The sequence below is a fragment of the Culicoides brevitarsis genome, chromosome 1 (genome assembly GCF_036172545.1).
Source record: "Culicoides brevitarsis isolate CSIRO-B50_1 chromosome 1, AGI_CSIRO_Cbre_v1, whole genome shotgun sequence".
NCBI lineage: Eukaryota > Metazoa > Arthropoda > Insecta > Diptera > Ceratopogonidae > Culicoides > Culicoides brevitarsis.
The window spans coordinates 39,052,859-39,065,939 of NC_087085.1; the positions used below are offsets into that span (position 1 = coordinate 39,052,859).

Genomic DNA, 13,081 nt, shown 5'->3' on the forward strand with positions numbered 1-13,081 from the left:
CGTTAATGAACTTATTAACCTCAAAACACTTTAGAATAATTGTTTTTCGTGCGGATTTTAGGGTTTGTGCCCGCTGAGTGTGAGGTAACCGCCTAAAATAACAAATAAATCTATATTTTGGGACCTTTTTGTGTGTTACTCACCCAAAGAGATGAAAAGGGGCGAATTTGAGGCAGAAATAATTTTTTACAAATCTTAAAGCTTTGCTACGAATTTTTTTTTTGCAGTTTTTTTTGGTTTTATTTTTGAATTTTTAAAATAAAAAAAATAAATATATATTTTTTTAGGATAGAAAAAATTATTTTCAATTTAATTTCTTCAAATTTAAATAAAAAATAATTTAAAATAAATAAATAAAATAATTAAAATAAATAAATTATTTATTTTCATTTTAATGAAGAATTTTTGAAAATCAAAAAAAAAAAAATACAAAAATTTTAAATTTATTGAAAATAATTAACAAAAATACTAAAATTTTCAATAACTAAAAAATCAATTTAAAAAATAAAATTAATATAATTTATAAAAAATAATATACCTAACATAAATTTATAATATTGATATATATATAATAAATAAAATATATAAAAAATAAAATATATAATAAATAAAATAATAAAAATATAATAATAAAATAAATAAAAAAGAAAAAAAATTACTCCATTAATTTAAAAAATTAATTATTTTTTATTTATTTATTAATTTTTGTAAATAAAAATTTAATTTTTAAATATTTATGAATTTTTTTTTATTTAGATATCGTATAAAAAAAAATATTTAGAATTAAATTGTCAAAAAAATTGACTTTTTTTTTGGATTAAATGCAAAAAAAAATTTTTATAATTTTTTATGTATTAAAAAAATATTTTTATTAAATGATTTTCTTTGCTTTTCTATTCCCTCAAGACTTTTTAGTAAAAAAAAGACTTTTTACAAAAAAAATTTCATGCTGATGATTTTCTTCAACAAGTCGATTTAATAGGAAAAATTACTCGAATTCGAGTAAACCAAGACAAATTTCTTAGAAATCTGATTTAATAAATTAATTGGAAAAAAAATTCTTCAGATCTAAAATTGCCCTCTCTTCAATCCACTGAACACAAAAAAAACCTTCAAATCCGTAATTTTCCGTTGTTGTTATTTTTCCGTTCTCTTAAGCAAGTAATGTGACGTGATAAGATAAATAACTTAATAAGCTGTCCATTAATAATCCGTGTACTTGATGAGCTGACAGCTCAGCAAAAAAAAAAAAACAAACAAATGGAATGGACTGACTTACCGCATATCATTTCCGAAGAAAGTCTTCTGAAAATGAGCAAGAAATCGCTCAATCATTCCGAACCTTGCATAACGTGGCATCAATTGCGCTTCTTTTTTTTTTGTTGTCATTTTTTTTACCGTCTAAAAAGTCAGCAAAGGTAAAATCTTGGAAATTTCCATAATACTTCCAATGGCGCATGTGCCATCTTATGTTGCGAGAAAAGGACAAATATTCAAAAAAGTCGATTAAAAAAAAGTAAAAAAAAATTCACGCAACTTTCGTAAACAAACAATTTTATTAACTGGTCTGGCTTTTAACAAAAAAAAAAAAAAAAAAAAAAATACAAAGAAAGTAGACACATAGAAAAGTTTGCTTGATTAATGGGTTTGAACGTTCCATTTTTTCGTATTAAGAAGCCAATGACGGAGAAAATGAATGATTATATTTTAATAAAGGTTTTTGGAATTTCAAGTCAAGACCTCGCTAAACGATAATAAATACAATTTCCGTCTCACACGCGTCTCATATTCCTCGTGCCTCGGTGAAATGAAGCGGAAATTTCGTTCATTCATGATAAAAATGACACTTTTTTGCCTTTTCACGAGAAATATGAGAAGGAGAAAAATTATGCATGTTTCGGTTATACTTTTACATATCAAGGTATTTGTCTTTTTTCCGTTCTCTTCCTCTTCTTCCTCTTTTTGCTTGAGACTCATTTGTTTTCAAAGTGTATTTAACTAACGAACTTTTGACAGTGGTGAGAGAAATTTATGAGATGAGATGAAAACGAGATAAGTAATCGTAAAATGTGATGGAAAAATATGTATTTTGCGTTGTGATATGGAAAATGTGCGATTTATGTGAAAAAATAACGTCTCATAAGAGACACGAAAATGAGAAAAATAGAAAGAAAAAACTTTTAATGAGCTAAGAATTAATTTTGCATTTCAACACGTTTTATTATCATATCAATGTCATAAAATGAAAGGAGGCGTGCATAATAGATGAGTATCGTGCAATTTTCATGTGAATTTTATTAAAAGCTTGTATTGTTGAATGGTTCTTGAAATGAAGAGTGGTTGTTATTGTCTTTTTTTTTTCAAGCGAATCAAGGTTGTCTGTTATCTTTATAGAAGAAAATTATGAAAATAATTAAAATTATATAATAAAAACATAAATAAATAAAAAAATAAACTTTTAAAAAAATAATTATTATTTCATGAAATATTTTTCAATAAATAAATATTAAATTAAAATAATTTTTAAATAATTTAATTATTTAATAATTTATTTAATTTATTTAATAATTTTTCATTTTAAAAATTTATAATAAAATTTATTTTTAAAAAAAAATTTTTTTAATTATTTTAATTTTATTAATAATTATTTTATTTAAAAAAATTTAATTTAGTTTTATTTATTCAAAATTTTTAAAAATAAAAAAAAAAAGTTGATTTTAATTTAATTTTAGATTAAAATATTAAAATTAATCTCAATTAAAAAAGCTATGAGAAAAATTATAAAAATTTATTTTTTGATTTATTTTTTATTTATTTTAAAATTTTTATTTCAAAGAAATTAAAAAAAAAAATTTTAATTTTAAGTTAAAAAATATTTTTTATAAAAAAAAATAAGTATTCTAAGAAAAAATAATTCAGTTTTATTTATTAATAAAATATTAATTAAATTATTATTTAATTAATTATATTTAAAAAAATTGTTTAATTTTTTAATTTAACGAAAAACGAAGATCCTTTTTTTTAACAAAAATTTTACTGAAGAAAATATCTTTTCTTCCATTATTTTTTTTATTTGTTGTCCATCACATGCTTGAACAATTCCTTTATTTTATTTAACGACTTTGCAACAACACCTTTGTCGTTCATTCATTATGACACAAAACGAGCATTAAAAAAATTTAAATGAGCATTCCTTTCATTCCTGTTATTTTTTTTCTCCTTTCTTTTTTTTTAATTAAAAGCATTTACTGCTCTTTTAATTTATTCTCACTTTCTTTTCTTGTTTTTGTCTTGGATTTAAAAAAAGTACCAGTCGTTCACATTTTACTTAGAAAAAACAAAAAAATAATCAAAAGAAAAAAAATTAAATAAAATCCTTTAAAAATAAGCTCCTACCTTGATCCGTTCGATGACAGCAATATGTGCGAGACGGCATCTTTGTCGTCATTTAAGTTTCTTTTTAATAACATTATTTTCTCAGAACAGAACTTTTCTCGTTATAAAAGAGTTATAAAGAAGACTCAAAAGTAGACGGAAACGCGATAATCTTCTTTTCGTTTTGTAATCATTTTCACCGGGACTTTAATGAAAAATTCTCCTTCTTTTTGCGTTTTCGTTTTCTTGCGAAATAATTGGAAGAAAAGAACTGATTTCAAGGATAAATTTGATGCCATTGTGAAAGAGATAAGCTTTCTCTTACTCGCAGTTTGTCGTGAGGTTTTCAATTTTTTTTTAACTTTTATTTTTACATTGATAATAATAATAATGGAATGATACAATCTCAAGGGTATCATGAAAATCTCTTAAACATTATTATCAATAATAAAATGATGACGATACTCTGTTGGTTTGTAAGAGTTTACATTTTAAGTGGTTTATTAATTTTTAAAATTCATATTGAATTTTTTTATTCAAATTTTATTTAAATTAAATTAAATTTAAAGAAAAAAATTTAAAAAAAATAAATTTAAAATTATTTAAAAAAAAATATAATTAATTAATTAAAATATAATTAACTAAATAAATTAAATTTAAAAATAAATTAAATAATAATTTAATAATTTTTAAATTTAATTTATTAATTAAAAAAATCAAACTAATTAAAACATTTTAAAATAAATTTTAATTAATTTAATTTTTAATTTAATTTATTAAATATTTTTAATAATAATTAAATTAATTAATTTGAAAATTCAAATTTATAAAATTTAATTTAAATTACTTTATTTAAATTAAAATTAAAAATAAATAAATAAAATTAAATTTTAAATAAATAAAATAATTTTAATTAATTAAATTAATTTAAATTAAATTAATTAAATTGATTAAATTAATTAAATTAAATAAATTAAATTAAATAAATTATTAAAAAAATAAATTAATTATTTTAAAAATCAAATTTATAAAATTTAATTTAAATTAATTTAATAAATTAAAATTATTTTTTTTAATTAAATTTTAATTTTAATTTAAATAAAGTAGCATCTTAAAGTTTTAAACTTACCTTTTTCTCATTCCACAATTTGATTATGTGCTATTGTAAGAAAAGTATCCCTGAGTTAAATAAATTTCCATGGAAACAGATTGACCGAGAATATAATTTCTCCTTTTTGTATAAATTTGCAGCACTTGTTGCTGTCATTGCAATACATCAACAAATTATCGATTTTTCTAAATAAATATTTTAATTTTGCATATTTGATATGTCCGACGATTCGATGATTTTTCTGATTAAAAATAAATTAATTCAATTTTCCACGCGGAACTAATACGATTTTTGTGGCGAACGGTATTTATTATTAATTTCAGTTGAATTCATGCCACGTGGCAAACAATGGCATTTTCAAATTAGATTAGAGATTAAAACTTTTATTATCATTTCAACGTAATTTATGCGAAAAATTTTTAATTTTATTGACGCTACATTCGGAAATATCTAACTCGAATCGAATGATGGAGATGCAAAAAAAAATTTTTTCCTGTTTTAATTGAAATAATTGTGGTGCGAAGCAGTTTAATTGGTTGTTCTGTTCGGCAAACTTTGATGCGGATGCAATGAATGAAGTGAAGAGTTTGTTTGCTAAGCAATTTTGTGGCGAATGTTGCTTCGGAATTATTTTAATTAAAACCGTAAATGGCATCTAACAGGTGGTTTGTTGTCTTTTATCCGCAGATGCAAATGTACATGTTGTGGGCAAACACTCTGGAATTTTGTGTGTTTGAACAAGAAATTGCATGTCTGACAGTTTTTCATGAAATTTGTTTATCAATATCGGCAAGTCTTTTATTTTTGCAAATATTTTTAATTTTTGTCAAATAACTAATTAAATAAAATGCAATTCCAATTTTATTGGCAATTTTCGCAAATAATTGCACACATCTGTCATAAATGAAAAATATTGATGCGTAAATTAAATTTTATCAAATTATACTGTCGTTTTTTCAGAACATTTTTATTTTTTATTTTTTTTTTTTGATGGATGATTTTTTTTATCATCATCGGTATTTAAAATAATTTATTTTTTATTTCAATTGATGCATCTCTGTTGACAATTTTGTAAAAAATGTAATAAAAATTAAATATTTTGTTATAGACTGCGAGGTTTTTTTAAATGAAAAAAAAAATGAACATTCCCTATTTAATATTTTTCCATGCTTTAGGAATTTTTAATATTGACTATATTTTCATGATTTGCATAAAAAAGGCTTAAATACGTCCTATGAATGGAGAAAAAATAACAAAAAAAAAATATTTTTCAAGAGATCAATTTTTTACGATAAAAAAAAATATTGTTAAAAATTCACAAAAAATTAATTAAAACTTAAAAAAAAATTTTAACAATTTTTTTAAATTTTTTACAAAATTTATTCTTCAGTAAATTTTACTTTTTTAGTGAATTTTTATTAAATTAAATTAAATTTTTATTTTATTTTTTTAAAAATATATTTATATTTTTTTTTAATCATTAACTTTAATACCTTGAGAAGTTAACCTTCTTTATTTTCAAACATTAAGCTAATTTTATTTTCTAAACTCGTAATTAAAATAAATTTTAGTAAAAAAATAATTTTTTATCCTCAATAATGTTAAATTAATAAAATCTTTTTAACGTCATCTCATAATTTTTAAGCAACATCAAATTTTTATTTTTTTCCTTTATTTTCTGCACAACCCGCGGCAATTTCTCGCCGAAAAGTAATTAGTCCGCACTAATTCACTCTGTTGTAACATCAAAAGCTCATCAAAATTTTGACAAAAACAGGTGTCGCAATGTTCCCGTTCTGCCCAAAACACAAAACAAAAGTACATCCTTTTACAACTCTATCCAAAAAAAAAAGCGAGAGACACAAAAAAAAAAATTAATAATGCTGCGTCGTGCTCCGAAAATGTTTACTCATTGCTTAATTTATTTTTAATTATGTTCCACTCGGCTGCGCGCAATTTTTTTCCTCAACGCACATTTTCGCCTTAATTGGTCTCATTTTTATCAGCTCTAAATTCAATTGTCGTCTGAATTTTGCCTCTTATTATTTTTTTTTGTACGCATCACCTCGTGTGCTTCAAATTGACGCATAAAATTCAAGAGACTCTTATAGACGAGGCACGGTGCCATAATGAGGCAATAACGAGAACGGAGGAATGCAAATAATGAGAAAAAAACAGAGGAAACGCAATAATTTTTCATTAGGAATGCGAGAAAAAAGAAATGCGGGGGAATATTTATTTAATACGCCAAGGAAAAATCATCAAAATTCACGTGACATTAGAGCTCAAATTGGCTTAATTTTACAAACAACTAGTTTTTTATCGGTGCTAAAACGAGATTTTCCGAGAATTTCGTCAACAGTCGAAGAGCACAGGCCGATCAATTAGTGCTTTAATTGTTTCGTATCAAAAGTTTTGCTTTTCTCGAGTTTATCTGAACTTTTGAACGAGACGATAACCGCAAAATTTTCACACACAAATTCGTGGAATCAATTTTTGCATGTTGTTATCCGTCGAAAGATAATCTTCGACACAAACACGAGAGACAAACGACACACAACATTCCGATATGGTTCATTTGGAAAAGCAATCGAGGAGAAATTTCTCGCACAATTATCAGTCGGAGTGTATGTGTTGAGAAAATGAGCAAAAAAAAAGCTAATGATGTGTAAAAACTAAGGAAGGATGTTGAGAAGAGAGAAGGTTGCGGTTTCCGTATATGAAGAGGAAAATTTTGCGAGTTTCTAACCGAGTTAAAATAAAAAGTTATTGTTCAACCAATTTTTCGACTCTGTGGAAAAAAATGAAGGGAATTTAGCTTTTTTTGGTAATTTTTTAAAAATTATTTTTTTTTGAAAATTCGAAAATCTAATTGAAGTATTTTAAGTTAAGATTCCTTCGAATATGGCTACAGACTATTTAATCTTATTATTTCGTTTCAAAATAAGTTCTGGCGATATTGTCATTGCTGCTCTTAATATTTTTTTCGCACTGATCATCAATGTGAATCATTCTAAAAAGTACAAACTTGTAGCCTTTGTTTCAGTGTTTCATTCTTTTAAGAGCATGTATGCTACTTAGTACATTAGCTTCACGGAGATATCATATTAATGGTTTTCTGTACTGTTTGTCTATAAAATTAGGTCTGAAATGTCTTCATAAAATTATTATCTCAGCTTTTACAAGACATCATAAAATTTCTACTTAATTTTTAACTGATAATGATCTTTTAAATTGAAGGTTTATGTAATTTTTTAATTGGTCCATCTTTGAATTTATCATATTTTCATAGAATTCTTACCATTACTTGACTTTATTGACATTTTAGTATTTCATTTTGAAGAAGTGACCTTCCCCGAGTCTTGCTCTTTTATATGTATTTTGTAAGATTGATCCAAGTTGTTTGAACTTGATGAGGTCATTTTATATTTTTTTTGCACTTCAGTTTTTTGATATAATAACATAATATTGAATGCTAAATATGATGGTAATTTCCGTAAAACAGTTAAATATAATAGTTAAGAAAAGAAAAGTAAAGAAAATTCATCTCACCTGACAGAATTAAGTATTCAATTATTTTTTCATCTTATGAGTTCAGTGATCTAAAAATGATTAAACTAATGATTAGTTCAGAAAGTAAAATTTTGGGAGTCACGGCTTAACAGGAGCCCTACTACTGCTTGGCCGCGAGCCGTTGGCGGATTCGCTGCCGGCGTTTTTTTCGATCTTCGCGGTACTTCGCTGATCTGACGTAGATTTTTTACTGTGTACTTACTTGTGTATATGTTAAGAAATTTTATCATCGAGCTTGAAAGTTCTTTTAATGAAGATACTTTTTGTTAAACCCTTTTTCAGATGTATCCATTTTGATTTATTTTTTGGTTCGAAGCTTAAAAGAGGTAAAATTAGAAAAATATTATTTATATTTATAATATTATTTAAAAAAAAAAATTATAAAAAAAATAAAATTAATACTTACCTCAAAAAGTGTTAAACTCACCTCTTTTCATGCCATCGTGCATTTTGTACATTTCATGCAAAATATTATTATTTTAATATTTTTAGTTGAACCTAAAGTTTAGACGAAAAAAAAACTCAACTGAATATTTTATAATGTTTCCTTCTTATCACAAACACACACATTATGATATACGAACCGACACGAGCACATAGATTTAATTTTAAACGCACAAATTTAATTACGTGATATGTAGAGTCGGGAATTTTTGTGCCGGTAAAATTCTCCCATTTAACTACGACGCTAGCGATATTGTTTTAAATATGCAGAGTTTCATATTTTTCGTCATAATTGTGACACACAACCTTTTTGCAAAATTCAATTTAAACTTTTACCTGCCGACGAAAACGACGACGAAGGTGAAAAATTAAAATAGGCAACAAACCGTATTAAGGCAGGTCGATTAAGAGAAACACGTTGGCTCACAAAGCAACTTTATGTTTGTTGTTTGGGCGGATGGCGGGCAGGCGGTGAGAAAAGTGACTCAGCAAGAAAACAAAGTACGAAAGCTTAAACGGTATTTTCGTGTCAATTTGTGCACCGTCATGGCTTCGAATTAGTTTTCTTCGTTGTTGTTCTTTTGTGTTGAGACACGTTGATCAATAAACTGATGAAATTGCGAATGAGTGAAATATTGAGTTTAATGAAGATATGGTTGATTAGATTGGCGTGAAATGGCAGCAGGAAGTAATTATTGGCAATAAAAATATTTTTCTTGTAATGAAACCATTTACATAGAAAGAATTATTCAAAGGAAACTTACTTTGAAAGAAGAGGTCCAGTGAGCAAGATGGTTTCATGTAAAGGGAAATTCCCAATGACTGAAATTCAAATTCTGTGAAAGACAAAAAACCGTTAAAATTAGTTTTATCAAAAAAAAATTCATTAAAATAATTTTAAAGCAACTTATACAAAAAATACAAAAAAAAAAATAGAAAAATTTTAAATAATTAATTAAAAATTAAAAGACTAATAATTAACTATAAATTAATAATTTTTTTTTAATTTTCAAAAAAAAAGAAATTTTTTAAAAAATTAATAAGAAAAATTTTTTTATTTAAATTTTTTTTGAAATATTTAGAAAATTTTTTTAAAGTCAAAATATTCTTGAGTTTAAGTTTAAGTCATAAGTTTTTGTAGATCTGATTAAAAAATCACACACAATAAAACGTAAATCTCTTCTTTTCCTTTGATTTGTTCAATTCTATGGCACGAACTGCTTCTTCAAACACTTTCTCTAAATTGATTTGATTCATTGCCGAACATTCCACGAAGGCATGTGCTTTAATTTTATTTTTCACTTTCATTCCTTTTTTTGTTTTCACAAATTTCTTTGAGTTTGGCTCTCGTAAATCCAATTTTGTGGCTAATTTTCAACATATTTATTTTAGATTTTTTTAAATTCTTCATAAAAATTTCATACCAACTAAAATAATGGGAACATCGGGACAATGATGTTTAATTTCCGGAAACCATTTTGACCGAACATTTTTGTACGAAAGTTTATTAGCGATTGAGTAACAAATAATAAAGCAATCTGTCTAAAAATTGATTTTTCCTCAATGAAATGGTAAGAAATTTAATTTTTACGGCAAATTTCTTACTTCTTGATAATTCGAAGGTCGTTGTTCATCATTTCCTGCTTGACATGGAACATCCCAAATGCTCAAAATGTGTTCTTTGTCGTCGATGGTTTTGATTGTCAGGTAAGTGCCTCAAATTTTATTTTAAAAAAAAATTATGAAAATTTAAAAAAAAAAAATAAAATTAATTAAATTTAATTAAAAAAAATAAAAAAAAAAAAAATAAAAAAAAAAAAAATTTAATTAAAAATATTTTTAAAAAATTATTTTTTTTTAATTTTAATTAAAAAAAATTTTAAAAAATTTAAAATTTGATTTGAAAAAAATAAATAAAAATATTTTTCAGGAAATTCAACCTTACTATTGACATAAATTTGTAAATGACAAGGCTCCGGAAAATCTTTTTGGATGTAAGTGAATGGAAGGCTAGTTTTTCCAACAAATCTATCACCAACGATGACAATTTTAAGAGGTTTCATTATTACTTCTTCCGAGAAAAAACATTTCTTGACTGACTTATGCTCTTACAAGTTTATTCTTGAGTAATTTTTATCAATTTCCGTTCTTTTGAATGATTAATTTCACAATTTTTCTATGAATTTCTTATGAAAAATTCTTCGATTTATCAAATTTAAAATATTTTTATTAAAACTTCTTCAAAAAATTACTTTTTCTCTTCCACAGCACGCACCGCTTGACAATAAACCTCATCCAGATTAATTTTTTTCATCGCCGAACATTCCACAAATGCAAATGCCCCAATTTTCTCCTTCATCTTTTTGCCTTCTTCAGTTGTTACGAAGTCACCTGATTTCGGATCTCGCAAATCTGCTTTCATTCCAACGAGAATAATGGGCGCATCTGGTGCAAAAAACTTCATTTCCGGATACCATTTCGTCAAAATGTTCTCGAAGGAAGCTCGATTCTCGATTGAGTAACAGATTAAAATGCAATCCGCCTGTTGAAGAATTTTTTTGATGAATCATTTTTTTTTATTTTTAGCTCTTCTTACATCAGGCAAGGAAGCAGGACGAATGTCATCAGAGTCATCTTGACACGGAACATCCCAAACTTGCAAGTGATATTCTTTGTTGTCGACGGTTTGGGTCATGGAATAATTATCTAAAACAGAAAAAAAATTAAAATTTTTAAAAAAAATATTTTTTTAGGTGAAAAAATCGTTCAAACTGTTGTAATAAACTGCTAATTCGTAAGCATCGGGAAAATTTCCGTGAATAGTGGTGAAATGGAGGCAAGTTTTTCCAACTCGATTCCCAACTGAGACGATTTTTAATTGTTTCATGACTTCTTAAGTGTTTATTTTTAGAATTTTCTGAACAAAATGAATGAAATGCAAGGAAAAGTCATAATTTTATAAGAAATTTCTGTAATTATGTCAAACGGAAGTGACTTCATTAAGAATTTTTTAATCAATTTCCGTTCTGGAGTGACTTTTTCTTCATTTCTGACTAATTTCCGATCATGTTACAGCAGAAAATTTCTCATAATGATTAAAATTTTCGATTTTTATTGAATTTTTTTCAGAAACAATTACACAAAAAGGTCTTTCCAACTTGACGTCGTTCAATTCCCCGCACCGCTTCGTGAAAAACGTCTTCAATGTTGACTTTTTTCATTGCCGAGCACTCCACGAGCGACACAGCTTTAATTTTAGACTTCATTTTGTTCGCTTCCGCCGTCGTCACGAACTTTTCCGAGTTCGCAACTCGTAAATCCATCTTCGTGCCAACCAATATGATGGGCGTATGGGGTGAATAATGACTGACTTCCGGATACCATTTGGATAAAACGTTCTCAAAAGACGCCTTACTCGCGATTGAGTAGCAGATCAGGAAGCAATCCGTCTGAAAATGAATCTAAAATGAGATTTTTTGTGCAGTTTTCATGTGAAAATTTGAATTTTTACATTTGGATACGATAAAGGGCGTAATTTTTCGTAATCTTCTTGACCAGCGGTGTCCCAAAGTGTTAAATTGTATTCTTTGCCGTCGACTGTCATGGTTGTGAAATAATTATCTGGAAGAAAATTTATTTTAAAAAATTATTTTTTATTGGAAAATTTAAGATATTTACCAAAAACTGTCGGATCGTATTTTTCGGGGAAGGCATCTTGGATGTAAGTCATCAAAAGACACGTTTTTCCGATCATTCCGTCGCCAACAGCGACGATTTTCAAAGGTCTCATTGCCAGATTTCAAGGTTTTTGTTGTTTCTTCAATGCACGATAGTTCTGAATTGATGTGAAATAATGAATTTTTATAGAATTGAAGGATTTTGAGTGACTCAGCTCGAAGGAAGTGAAATGATAGAGAATTAACTTCCTTTTATTGAAGCAAAATTAACAATGAAAAAAATTACCTCATAAGAAAATTTACTTTAGATAATAAAAATTTTATTCTTTGGTTATCGAATTTAATGAATTTAAATTAAAATAATAAAATTTCTCTTAATAAGGAGTAAAAAAAGTTAAATTTTTTCATTTTTTTTAAATAATAACAAAAGGTTTGACTAAAACTAAAAAATTAAAATAAAAATTAAAAAAAATTAAAATAAAAATATTAAATTAAAAAAATAAATAAAACTGAAAATTTCATAAAATTAAATTTATAATTTTTTTATAATGTTTAAAGAAATTTTAATTTTTTTTTTAATTTAATTTTTTTTAAATCAAATCCTGTTATTCCATCGAGTTTAATAATATTTTTTTTTCTCTAAAAATAATTATTATAAAATTACTGAACTTACTTCTCAATCCTCTTTTTCTCAATTTTAATTTATAAAATTTTAATAAAAATAAAATAAAACGGTCTAAAATAACAAAAATATTTTTCCATGGTCAAAAATTGTTAAAACTTTATAATTTTTATATGAAAAAAAAAATATTTTTAAAATATTTTTAATTTTTTTTTTAAATTTTTATTTTAGCTCACAAAAATTTTGGACCTAATTTTTAAGTTTTTTAAGAGACCCAAA

At 25.0% G+C, this 13,081-nt stretch overlaps 2 protein-coding genes across 2 annotated transcripts; both read right to left on the minus strand.

Annotated features, from left to right (window-relative positions):
* Positions 1-10,751: 10,751 nt before the first annotated feature.
* Positions 10,752-11,467, minus strand: LOC134837807 (ras-like GTP-binding protein RhoL). Its single transcript, XM_063853197.1, has 3 exons — positions 11,276-11,467; positions 11,100-11,209; positions 10,752-11,045 (listed from the first exon to the last, which is right to left on the minus strand). The coding sequence occupies exons 1-3, from the start codon at positions 11,388-11,390 to the stop codon at positions 10,752-10,754; spliced, it is 519 nt and encodes a 172-aa protein (XP_063709267.1). The 5' UTR covers positions 11,391-11,467.
* Positions 11,468-11,628: 161 nt separating this feature from the next.
* Positions 11,629-12,293, minus strand: LOC134837808 (ras-like GTP-binding protein RhoL). Its single transcript, XM_063853198.1, has 3 exons — positions 12,182-12,293; positions 12,015-12,124; positions 11,629-11,952 (listed from the first exon to the last, which is right to left on the minus strand). Exons 1-3 carry the CDS (start codon positions 12,291-12,293, stop codon positions 11,629-11,631), a joined length of 546 nt encoding a protein of 181 aa, XP_063709268.1.
* Positions 12,294-13,081: the final 788 nt, after the last annotated feature.

Excerpts from the sequence above, each read along its gene's own strand:
- LOC134837808 (XM_063853198.1), bottom strand. The coding sequence starts at position 12,293 with ATGAGACCTTTGAAAATCGTCGCTGTTGGCGACGGAATGATCGGAAAA. Across the intron at positions 12,125-12,181 it reads ATACGATCCGACAGTTTTTG|ATAATTATTTCACAACCATG; the intron begins GTAAATATCTTA and ends ATTTTCTTCCAG. Across the intron at positions 11,953-12,014 it reads GCCCTTTATCGTATCCAAAT|ACGGATTGCTTCCTGATCTG; the intron begins GTAAAAATTCAA and ends ATTCATTTTCAG.
- LOC134837807 (XM_063853197.1), bottom strand. The coding sequence starts at position 11,390 with ATGAAACAATTAAAAATCGTCTCAGTTGGGAATCGAGTTGGAAAAACT. Across the intron at positions 11,210-11,275 it reads ATTAGCAGTTTATTACAACA|ATAATTATTCCATGACCCAA; the intron begins GTTTGAACGATT and ends TTTCTGTTTTAG. Across the intron at positions 11,046-11,099 it reads GTCCTGCTTCCTTGCCTGAT|GCGGATTGCATTTTAATCTG; the intron begins GTAAGAAGAGCT and ends ATTCTTCAACAG.